The sequence below is a fragment of the Panthera leo genome, chromosome B2, assembly GCF_018350215.1.
Source record: "Panthera leo isolate Ple1 chromosome B2, P.leo_Ple1_pat1.1, whole genome shotgun sequence".
Lineage (NCBI taxonomy): Eukaryota > Metazoa > Chordata > Mammalia > Carnivora > Felidae > Panthera > Panthera leo.
In genome coordinates, this window is record NC_056683.1 from 5,402,637 (window position 1) to 5,421,405 (window position 18,769).

Sequence of the window (18,769 nt, forward strand, 5' to 3'; positions counted from 1 at the left end):
CGTCATAATCACCCAAAGTCCATATTTACATTAGGGTTCACTCTGCTGTACGTTTTGTGGGTTTGGACAAATTTATAATGACATGTCACTTTCAGGTTACTTTTAAGCTAGAAGGAAATCCTTTGCCTTGCTACTATGGTTTTGAATGGCCATGTCATTTATTTGTGAATTTGTTTTGGGTGGTTTTCCTGTTTCAAAGAAGGGAGGCATTCATTTAGAGAGTAGTTAAAAAGATAAATCTGCAAACCGGTGCCAAGGTATCCTTTACTGGCAGAAAAATAACCCTCTGCGTAAGAGATACTAATTCACACCTGACAGATGAATCCAACTCCTTCCTCTGGGAATCCGCCCCTGGACTGGTTACAACAACATGGGGACCTTTAGAGGATCCAGGTAGAGATGAGTGGTTTCATCAGCTCATGGAAACTAATTGGACCCTTCTGGGAATGTTCTAACCAGCTTGTTCATTATAATTAGAGACATCTTCTGTAACTAGGTTCTCAGTGAGGTTAGAGTAGTTGGAATTTTTCATTATTATATAGCAATGAATATTTTCTCCCCAAAATATCTCAGTGGCTGGGCTGATTTTGCCACCATGCCTTTATGGAATTTCTAGAAGTTTGGGGGGTAAAAGATTTCAATGTTCATTCTATTGGGGTTCTATAAATTGTACTGATATAATCATGTAAAGAATATTTGATAGGTAGCAGGCAAAGGGAGAGAAAGTTGAGTGGTCTTGAGAAAATATGGAGACCACTGAATAAGGGCATTCTGGGCTTGCCTATATATAAATATTTATATATATTCAGTTATAGATAATTCAAGAAAGATCTTATTTAAATAGGTGTGAATATGTGTCTACTATTGGTGGCCCAGTTCTGTCTTGGGCACCATTAGCACTAGGAATGGATCCTGCATGGACTGGGAAACAGAAGACACGGATTCATGGGTCCACTTCTTTGCTTACTGTGTGACCTTGACAGAGAGGTTCGTGTTTTCCCATTTATACAATTGGACTAATACTAACCCTATAATGTGATTTTGAGGAACAAATGTCACTGTAAATGAAAGCATTTTATAAATTCTGGTGTGTTTTACAATTGTAAACTTACTTGAAAATAACTATCATGTGAAAATGACGTAAAAAGTTAAGGTAACATATGGAAGGTGTTTGATACAGTTCTGGGCATGGCATGTGCTAAAAAAAAAAATGGCTCGGTGTCAGGAGAAAGATCTGGACTAAAGATAGATATTTGATCGTTATCAACAAAATGATGTTAATAAATAACATTGAGTTGGATAAATTTGACTAGGGAGAGTGTTTGAGTTATAAAGAAAAGAGTACAGGGGGGCACCTGGGTGGCTCAGTCAATTGGGTGTGCAACTCTTGGTTTCGGCTCAGGTCACGATCTCACGGCTCATGGGTTCGAGCCCTGTATTGGGCTCTGCGCTGATGGCATGGAGCCTGCTTGGCTCTCTCTGTCTGTCCCTTCCCCCTCTCTCTCCCTCTCTGTCCTTCCCCCATTTGAGCTTGCTCTCTCCCAAAAAGAAATAAACGTTAGGTATGTAATATGTATTTACAGTATGTACATAAGAGTGTAGAGTTCATGGATGTAACTCTGGGGGAAGAACCAACATTTAGGTGTGGACAGAAGTATTCTTTAGCATAGGAAACATGAATCACGTGATCATTAGCATGATCACAGAATGATGGAGTTGGACAATGTATTGACATATTGCTGAATTATGACAGATTTTCGAGCTACACATTCCATGTTTATTTTTCTTCACTCTCATAGAGGATCACATACCCCAAATACCCAGGAGCTATGCTATTCCAGATTAGCAGTATTTTTGGAACTTAATTTTCTTAAGTCCTGGAGAGCTCAGTACGAGAAAAAAGACATTTTAGTATGTCAGATATCATAAAGGATATGTTTTGTAAGAAATATCCAAGGTTAAAATCTGTATTTGTTTAAAAAAAAAAAACCCTTTAAATCTGTTACGAGTATGAATAGAGTAGATGGGCATTATGTATATCATGTAATTTTGTGTTGCCTGAAAAATCTGGAGGAGGTTCAAGATGGCGGCCTAGGAAGACCCTGAATTCGCCACCTCCCACAGACACTCCAAATGTACAGCTATCTATAGAACAATTCTCTCTGAAAGAGACCTGAGAACTAGCTGAATGTCTCCTTGACGACAAAAGGTAAAAAGGCCATGTCAAGATGTCTAGGAGAGGCAGAGACACAGTCTTGCCAAAAACCCCACTCCCAGAACAGCTCGCTACAAGATGGAAGGGTCTTGCAAAAATGGAGCACATCCCTGAGGAGCAAGGGGCGTGGGACCCCCAATCCTTGGGACCATGCTCTGGAGAGACAAGCCTTCCAGATGTCTGGCTTTGAAAACTAACAGGGCTTATGTCCAACAGATCCAAACGGCTGTAGGAAACTCGGCTCTCAAAGGGCTTGTGCACGGACTTGCTCGCCCCAGGACCCAGTGTAAAAGCAGCAGGTTGAAAACTGCCCAGACCTGGACATCGCTGGAGTCTTCTCTCTGTTCTCCAGCCCCACCTCTAGCCTTCCACGCCATGGGATTGCTTCCTCTGCTCTTAGCTTTTGTTACACTTCTGTGCACTTAAAGGTGTCGTGGGGAAGAATTTAGTGGATGATGAGGATGTGTGCCCTACGTCTCGGTCTTCTCTGTCATGTTAGCCCATGGACTGGCTGTCTCTGAAAGGTTTTTTTTTCTGCCTGCTGTGCCCCGGGGGATGAAAGCAACTATAGATTTCTTCTCATTTAGAAAGGGCTCATCCCTCTCTGGAATTTAGCTCATTTAGATTTCTTTGCATCCTAAGGTCTTTGATGCATTAAAAAAAAAGATGATGGGTTCCAGTTTAAGATGGCAACAGAGAAAGATCCTGAACTCACCTCTTCCTGTGGACACCCTGAGTCTACAGCTACATGTGGAACAAACTTTTTAAAAAACTCTAAAGGCTGGCTGAGTGGCAACTACACATAAGGTAAATGAGAAACAAGGTGCATCAAAGCAGGAAGGAGAGGCCGGGACATAAACTCCCCACGTTTAAACCCCACCCTTGACCAAGGCAAACCCACAGGTGGGAGAAAACTCAAAACCTGAAATTCCTTCCTGAGGAGTGAATGGTTCAAACACCACACTGGGCGCCTCAGCATTTAGAGCCTGTTCCTGAGAGATAGACCCCCAAAATAGCTAACTTTAAAGACCAATGGGGCCTGCGTCCTAAGACCCACAAGATAGCAGTGATCTGGAGGACATCTCTTAAAAGCCTTGCGTGGTTGGACTCACCTGCTCCGAGGTCAAGCTCAGAAGCAGCAGGTTGTGCTCACACTCAGAGTGAAGGAGGCTCACTTCCTTCTACTGAAGTGTCAGCCTGAGAGGCAGATGTCTAATTTAATGCTGACATCCAAGGAGCCTGCTGGAACACTATCCAGGGGTGGACACTGGCAGGTGCCACCTTTGCACTCTATCCTTACTGGGCTCTAGAGCACCAGTATCTCCTGGAAGGAGGCTTTTGTATGAGTTTGGTCCCTCAGTCTTTGGGGCTCCAAGTAAGAGACACCTCTTGACCACCTGGCTTTGGGATTGTAATAGTTGGTGTCATCCAGAAAGGAACTTCTATATCCCTGTCTCACACCTCCATTCTTGCAGTTACTGCCAGGGAACATTGCCGCATTGCCTGGCTCTGGCAGCCAGTGGGGCTTATGCTTGTGGTTCCCACAAGACTGTAACCAATGGAGAAAGAGTTCTTCTGTGAGCTACCACACCCCTAGGACCAAGCAAAAGGCAATAGACCCAGGAGCTGTGTCTTTCTGTGAAGGAGGTCTATTAGCTAATCATGATGGCAGCCTGAGAAGCAGGCTTCTAAATTATACGAGGGGCTAACTCCAATCTTCTCCAGAGACTGTGGAAGGTGGGTGCTGTCTTCACATTCTCTCTCTGCCATGCTCCAGAGCACCAGTGTTTCCTAGACGAGAACTTTACTCACAGCTGGTACCCTTGTTTTTATGTCTAGAGCCCTAGTTTTTGTGACTGATGCCCTTGGGACCCTGCCGGATCTCCAGGCCAGTGGGGCTTATGCTTGTGGTCCCCAAGGGCATATGTAGGAGTGTATATATTTACATACTTTTAAAAGCTGCTGCCTGAGGATCTGGCTTCCCAACAGCCTGAGTCTAGGTGCTGAGAATCTCCCCTTAGAGACACTGACAAGTCTTGGCACTTCAGCTACTGGGAGCCATTAAATATCTAATAGGCTGCATGGGGAAGCTCAAAGGTGTGGGAGATGACAGAGGGCTAGGGCAGGGTTGAACCAGGATCACTTGCTACACAAAGCCACTTCCTCAAGACTGGGAGACTTGGTTGTTTCACATACTGTATGAAAACCAACACAGCAAAAAAAAAAAAAAAAAAGAGGAATCCATTCTAAATGAGAAAAAACCTTAATGAAATAGAAGTAAGTAATTTACCTGATAAAGAGTTGAATATTTTCCGGGATAGATCATAATCCTTTGTTAGGCTACAAAAGTCTCAGTAAATTTAAGAGGCCTGGAATCATGTCAAGCATCCTTTTTGACCACACTGGTATGAAACTAGAAATGAATTACATGAAGAAAAGTGTGAAACCTACAAATATGTGGAGATTAAACAACATGCTACTGAACCACCAGTGAACCAGAGAAGAGACCAAAAGGGAAATGAAAAATACCTGAGACAAACAAAAATGAAAATACAACACACCAGAGTTTATAGGGGGTGGCGAAAGCAGTTCCAAGAGGGAAGTTTGTAGTGATAAATGCCTTCCTCAAGAAGCAAGTAAAGTCTGAAATAATCTAACATTATTCATCCAGGAACTAGGAAGAAAAGAACAAACAAAGTCCCAAATTTGAAGAAGGAAGGAGATAACAAAGATTAGAAGACAAATAAATGAAATAGAGATTAAAAAGACAATAAAGGTCAGTGGAACTAAGGACTGGTTCTTTGAAAAGATAAAATTGACAACCCTTTAGTTAGAGTCACCAAGAAAAAAGAGAAGACTCAAATAAATCAGAAATGAAAGAGGAGATGTCACAACTGATACTACAGAAATATAAAGGATCATAAGAGACTACTCTCCAAACTGGACAACCTTGAAGAAATGGATAAATCCCAGGAAACATACAACCTACTAAGACTGAATCATGAAATTCAAAATCTGAATAGGCGGATCAGTAATCAAAAACCTACCAAAAAAACAAAAGTCCAGGGCCAGATGACTTCACTAGTGAATTTTACTAAACATTCAAAGAAGACTTAATATGAATCCTTCTCAAAGTCTTTCAAAAAATAGAAGGGGAGGGAAAGCTTCCAAACTCATTTTATAAGGCCAGCATTACCCTGATACGAAAACCAGACAAGGAATGCCACAAGAAAAGAAAATTACAGGCCTGTGTTCTTGATGAACATAGCAAAAATCCTCAACAAAATATTAACAAACCAAAGTTGACATTTAAAGGATGGCATACCATGATCAAGTGAGATTTATTCTGGGGATGAAAGGATGGTTCAACATCCTCAAAGTAGTCAGGGTGATACACTACCACATTAGCAAAATGTGGATAAATGAAATCAAATGAAGGACAAAAATCATATGGTCATCTCAATAGATGCAGGAAAAGCATTTGTCAGAATTCAACATTCATTTATGATGAAACACTCTCAACAAAGTGAGAATAGGGGGAACATAACAAAGGCTGTGTATGACAAACCCACAGCTACAGTGAAAAAGTGAAAGCCTCCTTTAAGGTTAGGAACAAGACAAGGATGCCTGCTTTCATTATTTTTATTTAATATCATATTGGAAGTCCTAGCCAGAACAGTTAGGCAAGAAAAAAAAATAAAAGGCATTAAAATTGGAAGTGAAGAAGTGGAACTGTCACTGCTTGCAGATGTCATGATATTATATATTGAAAACCCTAAATATTTCACCAAAGTACCCGTTAGAACTAGTAAATGAATTCAGTAAAGTTAGAGGACACATAATTAAAACACAAAAATCGGTTGTGTTTCTACACACTAATAACAAACCGTGAGAAAGAAAAAGAAAGCAATTCTGTTTACAATTGCCTCAGAAAGAGTAAAATACCTAGGAATAAATTGAACCAAGGAGGTGAAAGACTGATATACTGAAATCTATAAGACATTGAAAGAAATTGAAGAAGACACAAACGAGTGGAAAGGTATAACATGCTCCTGGATTGGAAGAATAAATATTACTAAAATGTCCTTAGTACCCAGAGCAATCTACTGATTCAGTGCAATCCCTATTGCATATTCCAATAACATTTTTTTAAAGAAATAGAAAAAAAACATCTTAAAATGTGTATGGAACCACAGAAATCCCCAAGCAGCCAAAGCGGTCTTGAGAAAGAAGAACACAGCTGGAGGCATCATACTCCCCAATATCAAACTATTTTACAAGGCTATAGTAATTAAAACAGTATGGTATTGGATAAAAGACATATAGATCAATAGAACAGAACAGAGAGCCCTGAAATTAACCCATGCACATATGGTCAATTTATGACAAAGGAGGGAAACATATACAGCAGGGAAAGTCTGTTCAATAAACAGTGTTGGGAAAACTAGACAGCCATATGCAAAAGAATGAAACTTGACCACTATCTCTCACTATATTCAAAAATTAACTCAAAATGGATTAAGGACTTGAATGTTTAAGACCTAAAAGCATAAAACTCCTAGAAGAAAACATAAGCAGTTAAGCTACTTGACCTGAGTCTTGGCTATGATAATTTAAAAAAAATTTTTGTTTTTACATTTATTTATTTTTGAGAGACAGAGAGAGACAGAGTACAAGTGGGGGAGGGGCAGAGAGAGCAGGAGACACAGAATCCAAAGCAGGCTGCAGGCTCAGAGCTGTGAGCACAGAGCCCGACTCGGGGCTCAAACTCACAAACCGTGAGATCATGACCTGAGCCAAAGTAATACGCTTAACCTGCTGAGCCACCCAGGTGCCCCTTGGCTATGATAATTTGAATCTGACAATGAAAGAAAGCAAAAACAGCCTACTGAATGGTAGAAAATATTTGCAAATCCTACATCTGCCAGGAGGCTCATCTCCAAGATATATTAAGAACTCATACAACTCAGTGGCAAAAAAAACCCAAGCAATCCCATTAAAAAATGGGCAGAAGATCTGAGTAGACGTTTTTCCAAGGAAGACCTACAGATAGCCAATAGGTACATAAAAAGATACTCAACATCATTAATCATCAGGGATATGCAAATCAAAATCACAAGGAGATACCAGTTCACACGTATTAGGCCATTATCAAGAAGACAAGAAATAACAGTGTTGGTGCAGATGCGGAGAAGTAGGAACCCTTGTGCACTGTTGGTGGGAATGTAAATTGGTGCAGTCACTGTGGAAAACAGTATGGAGGTTCCTTCAGTATCATAGGATCCAAAGATTCTACTTAGGGGTATTTTCTAAAGAAAATAAAAACATTAATGAAAAGATATATGTATCCCCATGTTCATTGCAGCATTGTTTACAAAAGCCAAGATATTAAAACAGCCTAAGTGTCTATCAGTGTGTGAGTGGATAAAAATTGTGAGATATGTATTTGTATATATAATTATAAATATAAGGGAATATTATTTGGCCACAAAAAAAGAATGAATTCTTGCCATTTGACAACATGGATGGGCCTCAAGGGCATTATGCTAAGTGAAAAAAAATCAGAGAAAGACACATACAATATGATCTCTCTTCTGTGTGCAGTTAAAAAAAAAACCCCATAAAACAAGCTCATAGATACAGATGGGTGATTGTCAGAGGTGAGAGGGTGGGTAGGAGAAATGGGTGAAGGGGTCAAAAGGTAAAAGAAATTATATAGAAAGAATTGAAGTATAAAAGGAAAGTACCCTTATTACATCCCCTCACTTATCCTACTCCAGCGCACCCTCCAAGACTAACCACACTTAAAAATTTCACTAAGCCTAAGTGGCTTAGTTTGTTAAGCGTCCGACTCATGATTTCTGCTCAGGTCATGATCTTGCAGTTTGAGGGTTTGAGCCCCGCATCAGGCTCTGTGCTATTTTAGAGCAGAGCCTGCTTAGGATTCTCTCTCTCCCTCTCTGTTCTTCCCCCACTCACACACTCTCTCAAAATAAATAAATAAAACTTTAAAAAAAGTCACTATGTGTTCATGAGGGTGTATACATACATGTACATGTTACGCATGTACATAATGACATGGGATTTTTACATATAAAAATCATGATATTTAGCGTATCTTTCAGTTTTTGTTGTCATGCTGGGAACAATAGTTCCCTACAACCTTCTACCTTCTTACCAGAAGCAGAACTATCCCTGGGAGGGGGACGACCTTTAATAATAGAAACACAATCTTTTTTTTTTTTTAATTTTCTTTTTTTAATGTTTATTTTTGAGACAGAGGAAGACAGAGTGCGAGTGGGGGAGGGGCAGAGAGAGAAGGAGAACAGACTCTGAAGCAGGCTCCAGGCTCTGAGCTGTCAGCACAGAGCCCAATGCAGGGCTCGAACCCACAAACCGTGAGATCATGACCTGAGCCGAAGTCGGATCCTTAACTGACTGAGCCCCCAGGCACCCCAGAAACACAGTCTTGATACAAGCACGGAAGATGCATTTTCTTTATCAAAATATGTCCCAATTATTAGAATTTATTTCCTCAGATATGAAAAAGGGACACATAGTGATAGGAAAAGGGTGCAATTTTTGTGTCTCAGAAGGTCTGTGTTAATCCGTAGGTTAGAATGTGGCAAAACTCACAACTGAGATGCAGTGTAAGACCATTGGTAGAAATCCAAGGAGAGGGTGAGTCAACTATTCTTTAGGAAAGTTTGGTTATTGTCCTCACATCTTGTTCTGTGCCTTTTCTTGTCCCATTTCTCTTTTAGTCCATGTGTCTGGAGTATCTCCATGAGAAATGGCTTCATTCCATGAAGCTTAGGAGAGATTCCCAGCATGAAATCCCCTCTGACAGAGGCATTTTCCAGTTATTTATTATCATAGAAACCATCACATCATACTGTCAGCATCCATCAGGCATCTTGGCCAGTCTTCAATATTATTACTTAAAAAATAGTAATATTGAAAAAAAAGGATAATTATTTTAAAAAACACTTCTTTTTTTTAATGTTTATTTTTCAGAGAGAAAGAAAGACAGTGTGATCGGGGGAGGGGCAGAGAGAGAGGGAGACACAGAACCCAAAGCAGGCTCCAGGCTCTGAGCTGTCAGCACAGAGCCTGATGCAGGGCTTGAACTCAAAAATGGTGAGATCATGACCTAAGCTAAAGTCAGACGCTTAACTGACTAAGCCCCCCAAGCGCCCCTGAAAAACTTCTTTAGGACAATCCCTAATTAGCCTAGTTTGGACATGTCTGCTATATTGACTCCTAGGCGAGTTATTTTCAACTCTGGTTGAAACTCTGGTCTTTTATAAATGTTTGGCCCTTTTCTTCTCATTTATCAAAAAATGGTGAAAATTAGGGGCGCCTGGGTGGCTCAGTCAGTTGAGAGTCTGACTTTAGCTCAGGTTATGATCTCGCAGTTTGTGGGTTTGAGCCCCGCGTCAGGCTCTCCATTGTCAGCACAGAGACCACTGTGGATCCTCTGTTCCCCTCCTCTCTCTGCCCCACCCTCCACTTGTTTTCTCTTTCTCTCAAAATAAATAAAAACTTGTAAAAAATTGGTGAAAATTGATTAAATATTTTTGTAAAGGACTTTGTTCTCCTCTTTGATGCTGTGTGCCATCTCTGCAAAGAAGTTAACAAAGTTTCCTCAAAGATTCCCATTTGGAGAACCTACTTTTTCTTCAATCCAGACAAGGAAAATATAGAGTTGAGATCTCTTTGTGTGGGTTGGCCTGTATTTTTTTCAAATAAATAGCTTCATTACATCCCCCCCCCCAAATGCCTAAGTTTATCTTACAGATAGTCATAAAAACCTGGTATGTGTTCTTAAAAGTTATTTAATATTGACTTAAAAATTTTTATAACAGATGTTCACGAGAGGTCAGTGGTCGCTAGATTTTTGGGATGGCATCTATTTAACAGCATTTCCTTAGGTCCTGAGACTGACTTTAATTTTCTCGGGCTAGATTTCAAGAGGTTTCAAGAGGGTGATGTATCCGTGCTGAGATTTGAGGTAGGTGGATTCTCTGAAGCATTCAGCCTAACAGCCCAAGGGAGTGATATTGCCACTTAGCTAATTAGTTCATGCAGCATCCCTTTGGGCTAGTTTAGCAGGATTATCACTATTTTTGCAGATTAAGAAAATGAGGCGTGAGGCTTTCAATTGGTTCACGTCAAAAGTTTTGGCAGTCAGTGCTGGAGTTTCAGAATTGTAGATCTTTACTCAGTTACTCGTTTGCAGACTTTGGTGTTGTTGTTTCAAATATATATTTTCAAAGCAACAATTTCATTTTCATTGAGTTTATTTTTATAACAGATTCATACTTTTTGAGTCATGTAGGTTTTAACTTGAATGTGACCCAGCTGTGATTATTGTCCTACTAAGTGTGATGGCGGAATTTATGAACTTGAGTTAAATCACAAATAGATTACCAGGTTCACATAAGCATTGTGGGCATTAAAAATTGTTTGATATGGCCGTCTGTGACATAAACACAATCTAAATAAGAAATGAGAGACGGGCACCTGAGTGGTTCAGTTGGTTGAGCGTCTGATATCAGCTCAGGTCATAGTCTCACGGTTCGTGAGTTTGAGCCCCATATCGGGCTCGCTGCTGTCCGTACTGAGCCGTCCTCAGATCCTCTGCCCCCCTTGCTCTGCTCCTCCCTCCCTCACTCATGCTCTCTCTCAAAAATAAATAAAAACATTAAGATAAAAGAAATGAGAGACACAGGGATCTTTTGGAAAGCACCTGTGACTTCTGTCTGAAGACTAGAGTCCTGGCTCACCTCATTCTAACAGAGCGGACATGTCTAATGCACTTTCGCCATCTTTCTCTTTAGAACTAGTTTCGAGAAGAATGTTAGCCAAATATTTATTCAGTTAATACTTACCTACCCACCTGTTTACCTAACTTCCACTGAGGGAATGACTCTTCTCTCCAATCAGACTCTACTTGTCAATATCCAAATAAACTGGTTTTTCCAAGACAGTGCTGAACCCAGTGAAGAATCCAGGCAAGAGGTCCACTGTAAGCATATGGGTCCAAAAGGAAAACTCATTTTCCTTGAGTTTATTTTTATAACAGATTATAACAGTTTTGAGTTTTGAATTGATACCTTTTCACTTGACTTGATTCCATAGTCATGGATTTGACAACTAACGTTGTAGCCATTGGTCAGTCACTAATGAAAGCTGTTCCTGGCACCCAAGGGTCTGGGTTGCGAGTACCTCACGTTCCATCCTGGGGTATCCATCCCCCCATAACTAGGTGTGTTGATGCTTAACATTATACTCATATTTCAAATACTGTTTAAAGGGCAAGGGAAATTGTATGGGCTAATAAGAAAATTTACAAATTTAAAAACATATTCTAACTTATTATTATGTTTTCCATTATCTAAAGCTATAATTCTCTAGATTAGCACCAAGCGACCAATATTTCATTCCTGTTAAGGGTTCTGGAAAAGCTTCCCTTGTGTGCAGTTGATTTGACTTATTTTTTTGTGTGTGATTGAAGGTATTATTTGAAAATGCATTGTAAATTAAAAATCGTACTTTTTCCAAAAAGTTTGAATTGCTTTATACAATGGTCTTTTTTCTTTTTTTTTTTTCAGTTGACATATGTTACTTGGATTATATTTTGAGATTCTTAGTATATCTGAAAACAGCCTAGTTAATTTAATTATAATGACTCAAATATCTCTTTAAGATTAATCTTTAGTTCAACTGGCTACTCATGAACATTTGGGGAAAAATTTGCCATGCAGAATGAGGAAAACAACTATTATTCAGAACAGTGGTTTGATTTAATTCTAGTTAGAAATTATATACTCAGAACTATATAATTATTTTTAAATCATGTGTTTATGAATTTCTGTATATATTATAGATATGTATGCTCTAAAGAAAAATAGCGTATTTTAGTCAGTTTGACGAGAGTTTTGAAGTTATTTGTTTACATAACATATTCACCTTCACCTTCAAGAGTCCAACAGTGAAGGTCTTTATCAAGGTTAAGAGGCAAGACATTTGGAAAAAAAAAAGTATGAAGTATGTGCTCAGTCTATTACTAGGTAATATTGAGAGTAACCCAAAAGGGACACAATAGGGGGCAAGCAATTGAAAATCAAATACAGTAAAACTTGGATTGCGAGTAACTTGTTCTGCCAGTGTTCCGCAAGACGAGCAAACCTTTCTGATAAACGAGCGGGGTCTTGCAATAGGAGTCATTCAGGACGCTGAATGGCACATGATCACAACTGAGCCAATGGTTCTTGAAATTCACTTTGATGTACAAATGCTTTGGATTACAAGCATGTTTCCAGAACGAATTATGCTCACAAACCAAGGTTTTACTTTAATAAAATGTGTCCTACGTCAGACGATGGTAAATGCAATGGGAAAACTGCTGGGAGGGGCAATAGGGAACCAGGATGTGGCGGCAGCTTTAAGTCAAGCAGATGACTAGTGGATGGAGTAGAGGCAGCTGGGGACAAAATCAAGGTCAGGGTTAGCTCTATAAAGGGTCCTTATGAGACAGGCAGGAAAGGAGAAAAGTGGGAGAAGACGTGGATGAGGTGAGTTGTGGAGTGAAGGCAGCTCCAAGGGCCTCGTGTCTATTGGCCCCAATTTCCTTAAGTTTGGAAGGAAATGATCTGCTGAGTGTGTCTGGAGTGGAAGTTTAGAGTTCAGAGTGAGAGGGAGGGATTTGGACAGCTCATTGCTGGAAAAAACACAAGTAGTTGATGGGGAGGAGAGGGCTACTGGGAGCCAAAACCTGGGCAGGTGTCCTGGGGCAGGGGTGGGGTGTGGGGATGGGGCTCCTGCTTCTCACCAGCAGCAGCCATGAGCCTGGAAGCAAAGACCCAGGAAAGTGGGCTGTTGGAGAGGGGAGAAGTGGAGTCCTTGGGGAGAATGTGATGGTGTCACTGCCCGGGGGGCCGCAGATTCAGCGTGGGAGAGAAGTATGCTGTGACTGGAGAATTACTTTGTTTCTGTTTTATGGAAAGGAATGTATGAGGTCCCTGGGTGGCTTAGTCAGTTAAAGCATCTGACTCTTGACTTTGGCTCAGGCTGTGATCTCACAGTTCGTGAGTTCGAGCCCCATGTCGGGCTCTGTGCTAATGGTGCAGAGCGTGCTTGGGATTCTCTCTCTCTCTCTCTCTCTCTCTCTTTCTTTCCCCCTTCCGCCAAAATAAATAAATAAACTAAAAAAACTTACTTGGCCAATCACTTCTAGAATGTGTCTTTAAAAAAATAAATAAAAACATATAAAATGTTGCCTTAAAATTCTCACAGTAGGCCCAATTGTGAGGCAGTGTGCCAGAGCTTAAGGGAAATTTTTCTTGAGAGCTTTGTTAAGGGCAGGTAATATTGCAGGGCAGGTAATAATACCCTCTGGGCTCTATGTAAGTGGGGGGAAAAACAACAACAACAAGATCTTTAACAAGCCCATTCCTTGGACACCTGTAGTTTTAATTCCTAGGAAAAAAAAATAGAAAGAAAGAAAACTGAAGCTCAGTGATTTACATGTGTTTGTTTCTGAAGGTGAAACCAGTGATGCACAGGAGACTCAACGTGTCGGCTCGCTTCAGAAAACCGCTGCAGGAGCCCTGCACTATCTTGTAAGTTGGAGCCCTTTCCTATTGAGGTTGGCGGCTTGGTTACTCTCCTCGTGGTTTGGAATTTGTTCCGTGGTGTTAAAAGTATGACCGTTTCTGATGATGTGGCTCACTCATTTTTTTTTCTCTCTCTTTTTTTTTTCCCCCAGCTTGATTGCCAATGGAGACCTCATAAGTCCGGCTTCTCGCCTCCTCATCCCTAGAAAAACCTTGAGTCAGTGGGATCATGTCCTACAAATGGTCACGGACAAAGTAACTCTGAGGAGCGGGGCTGTCCACAGGTACATCAGGGCAGTCTGACGGGTTTCATAACTGTTCAGGGTGACCCCAGCAGGCTCCGGAGTCACTGGTCCCCAGATTGTGAATTTCAGCTCTCCGGTGAGGCTCCATTTATCTGCCTCAGTTTCCCTATCTGTAAAATAAGTAGTAGTACTTACCTTATAGAGTCCTGTTAGAATGAGATAACCCACATAAAGAGATTAAAATAGTCCTTGGTACGTAGTAGTGCATCCTCAAGTATTAACTGTTTTTGTTCTTTTAGTTTAGAGCCAATAGGTAAATGTCAACTTTCTTTTGGTTGAGAAGGAGTTTTTATTGAATGACCTAGCTTCTTGGCTCTAATTAGCTGTCCTTTTTTCAAGGAGATATTTTTGATTCCTTGATGCTCAAACCTATTTGCCTAGCATAAAAAGTCAGAGATGAGCAGGTTTGAATGGGTTAAGGCGGAAGGAGGTAGGTTAGAGAGGTAATTAAGTGGGGTCATTTAAGCTTCAGAAATCAAGAGCATTTCCTCAAGTTATGAAATTCAAAAAAAAATTTTTAATGTTTTATTTATTTTTGAGAGAGGGAGAGAGAGAGACAGAGCATGAGTGTGGGAGGGCAGAGAGAGAGACACACACACACACATGCACACACAGAATCCTAAACAGGCTCCAGGCCCCCCACTGTCAGCACAGAGCCTGATGCGGGGCTCGAATTCACGAACCGTGAGATCACGTCCCCAGCTGAAGTTGGACGCTTAACCAACTAAGCCACCCAGACGCCCCATGAAATTTAAGTGAAGATTCAAATCGTGGCTTTTAAATTGTGAAACATAGGAAATTATCCCTTGATGAAGGCTGACTTATTTGGTTTCTTTTTGGTGGGAGAGTTACAAATAATATGTACAAAGACAGAACCTATTAAGAATCTATGTACCGTGTGACACACAATATTTGAAATCCAGTCCAGAGTTTTCTGGTATTCTCAGATCCTGTCTTTCTCTCAGTCTCTCTAACATACTCTGCTAGAGGAGTGTACTTTTACTTCCAACTTCCTGTGCCTGTTTTCATATCCGTATGTCTACATATCTTTTTATAGACCTATCTGATAAGTTCTCAGAATATTGCATATTCTTTCAGTTAAATTTGTATATAGATTAATATATGTGTATTCACCTGTTAATATGCATAATTTCACAGCCATTGAGATTTTAAATATAATCAGGTATGATATATAAATAATATAAATACGCATACACATATTTAGATACAGTTGAAAGTAATACTTCAGATGCGGTAAGAAAAAAATTCAAACAGGACAAAAGACCTAAAAGTGTTTTGTCTCACCTTGGCTCTCCAGCCCCCCTCTCTAATACTTCTCTGCATTATTCCAGAAATATTTTGTGCATTCGGAAGCACGTACATCTTTTATTTCTTAAAAACACAGGTGGGCGCGTACACACACACACACACACACGTGACGCACACACACACGTATGAGTAAGTATATAAACATACCTTGATGTTTTTCCTATAACAGCAAATCTTGGAGCAGGAATAACTCTCTATCTTACAATTTTTAATGAGTACAAAATATTCCATTTCAAGGGTGTGGCCTAATCTGTTTGAAGAGTCTCCTCTTGATGGAAATTTGGGTTATTTCCCATCCTATGCTATTACATGTACATGTCTTTGTATGTAAGCAGAGTTTATCAGGAGACTGAAGTATAGATGTCGAATTGCTTTCTAGTTGTAATGCATTTAAAATTTTGCTAGAGGGGTGCCTGGGTGGCTCAGTCGGTTAAGAGTCTGACTTTGGCTCAGGTCATGATCTCACGGTTCGCAATTTCGAGCCCCGCATCGGGCTCTATGCTGATAGCTCGGAGCCTGGAGCCTGCTTCAGATTCTGTCTGTCTGTCTCTATCTCTGCTCTCCCCCGCTCATGCTGTCTCTCTCTCTCTCTCTCTCTCTCTCTCTCTCTCTCTCTCAAAAATAAACAAACATTAAAAATGAAATAAAATTTTGCTAGACACTGACAGCTGTCTTCCAGAGAGTCTGTGCTGATTTTTTTTTTTTTCAACGTTTTTTATTTATTTTTGGGACAGAGAGAGACAGAGCATGAACGGGGGAGGGGCAGAGAGAGAGGGAGACACAGAATCGGAAACAGGCTCCAGGCTCCGAGCCATCAGCCCGGAGCCTGACGCGGGGCTCGAACTCACGGACCGCGAGATCGTGACCTGGCTGAAGTCGGACGCTTAACCGACTGCGCCACCCAGGCGCCCCAGAGTCTGTGCTGATTTGAACTTTCACTGAAAGTACATGAAACGGCCTGGTTCTCCTACTCTCATCCATACTGTAAAAGTATCAAACATTTTGTCTTTTCGTTCACATTGGGTAAAAACAGTATTTCGTCGTTTCTTGCTTTTTATTTATTTAATATACAACAGTAACAACCGAAACAGCATCTGCTGCTCCTTTCTTGCATGCGACGTATTCTTCCAGGTGTTCTACGTTTTAAACTTAATTAAGTCAGCAACCCTGTGAGGTAAGTAGGGTTATTATTCGTTTTTAGTAAACCTGAAACACGAGACGGGGGTGGGCGTGGGGGGCGGAAGTTACTTCTCCAAGATTAGGCAGGTAGTGGTTAGCGGAGCTGGGATTCAGGCCTCCTGAGGAGGCAGTCTGGCTCCAGAGCCTGTGCTCTTAACTTCTAAGTTATTCTCTAAATAAATGCCACAAATTTATCTTCCATTATATATGAACCGTCTGTATTACATTTGCATTTTTATCTTATTGATTTAGAGACACTCTTTACATAGTAGGGAGATTGGCTCTTTCTCATAATGAGTTTTTAAAAATTTTTTTTAATGTTTATTCATTTTTGAGAGAGACAGAGACCGAGCATGAGTGGGGGAGGGGCAGAGAGAGGGGGAGACACAGGATCTGAAGCTGGCCCCAGGCTCTGAGCTGTCAGCACAGAGCCTGATGTGGGGCTCCAACTCATGAACCCTGAGATCATGACCCGAGCTGAAGTCAGAGGCTTAACTGACCGAGCCATCCAGACGCCCCTCTCATATGAGTTTTAAATATATTTCCAGTTTATGTCTTTGATATTCCTTGTGTTTTTTGTTGTTTTTTTTTTTTGCGGGGGGGGTATATAGTTAAGTTGAATTTTGGTGCAAATTTTCAATCTTACGATCATTAAGTTTTATGACTAGTTTAGGTTTTTCCCATTCCAAGATTATAAAAATATCCTGTAGTGTTTTCATCTTGTACTTTTATTTTTTTTTTATTTTTTATTTAAAAAAAAATTTTTTTTTTAACGTTTATTTATTTTTGGGACAGAGAGAGACAGAGCATGAATGGGGGAGGGGCAGAGAGAGAGGGAGACACAGAATCGGAAGCAGGCTCCAGGCTCCGAGCCATCAGCCCAGAGCCTGACGCGGGGCTCGAACTCACGGACCGTGAGATCGTGACCTGAGCCGAAGTCGGATGCTTAACCGACTGAGCCACCCAGGCGCCCCTCATCTTGTACTTTTAAATTTCACCTAAAACTTTGATCCTTCTGGATTTTATTTTGGTGTCAGGAGTGAAGGCAGACCCCAATAGTTATGTATCTATCTATCTATCTATCTATCTATGTATATATATATTTATTTGTTAGATATACAGTTGTATTTTTTGGCATATACATAAATGTAAACCCGCTCAATAAATAATATAAAGCATGCAAAGATCTATACACACAATTGTATGCCCAGATACACCTGTTCATACATGTACTGGTATACACAAATAAAATATATGCGAGTATAAATGCAGAAATGAAAATATATGTCCTCCCCCCCCCCCCATACTTGAATACTTGGAGAAATTTAATTCTCAGTGCGATGCCAGATAGGAGTGAGGTTTGGTTGCTGGTCACTGGGGACATGCCCATATTCCTTTCACAGAACGTTAAAAAGTCTCCTGGTTGGACCCTCCCTGTGCTTCAGTATATGTATATATCAGAAGCATCCCATTAAAATTGGTTCAACTCCTTGTGTATGTGTCTTGCCTTTTGTAACAAAGGAAAGAAGCAGGTTAACGAAAGTCCTGTAAAAGAAGGCTAAAACCTGGGTTAGAATTTACTCAGCACTTGTAACTACCTGCAGAAGAAATCAGTCAAATCTTGGCTACTTCCAGATCCAGAGTGAAGCCGTCTTTTAATTTCAAGCCATAAAAGTGAACTACTGACTCAGATCTTCCTGTGGTGGAGGAAGATGAAGGTCTGGGTCCAGGCCAGTGGCTCTCAGCCAGGGACAATTGGGCCTCCAGGGGCCATTTGGCAGTGTCCAGAGTCCTTTTTGTTAGTCACACCTGGGGACAGGGCAGCTACTACTATTCCATCTAGTGGGTGGAGGCAGGTGCTGTTAACATCCTACAGTTAGTCCACAGGCAGGCTCCTCTCACCCCCAACAACGAATTGTCGGGTCCAACAGGCCAGTAGCATCACTGCTCAGACATCCTGGTCTGGGGTGAACGGCAGAAAAACCAGAAAATCTGGGTTAAGTGTTGGTATTTAGACTTTAGGGATAGAGTTACAGTGTTCTAAAGAAGGAGCATCTTTATACTAAATCCGTCCATACACATTTTGGGGTTCTGTGGCTGCTTTCTTTGTACTTTCTGGC

The 18,769-nt window shown here is 40.7% G+C and overlaps 1 protein-coding gene across 1 annotated transcript in view; it reads left to right on the top strand.

Moving 5' to 3' along the window:
* DCDC2 (doublecortin domain containing 2) overlaps window positions 1–18,769 on the top strand; it is a 162,632-nt gene that overhangs the window by 35,390 nt on the left and 108,473 nt on the right. The window contains exons 4-5 of the mRNA XM_042937776.1: window positions 13,766–13,842; window positions 13,989–14,120. Of these exons, the coding sequence (XP_042793710.1) occupies window positions 13,766–13,842; window positions 13,989–14,120 (209 nt within the window). The remainder of the gene's footprint in view (window positions 1–13,765; window positions 13,843–13,988; window positions 14,121–18,769) is intronic.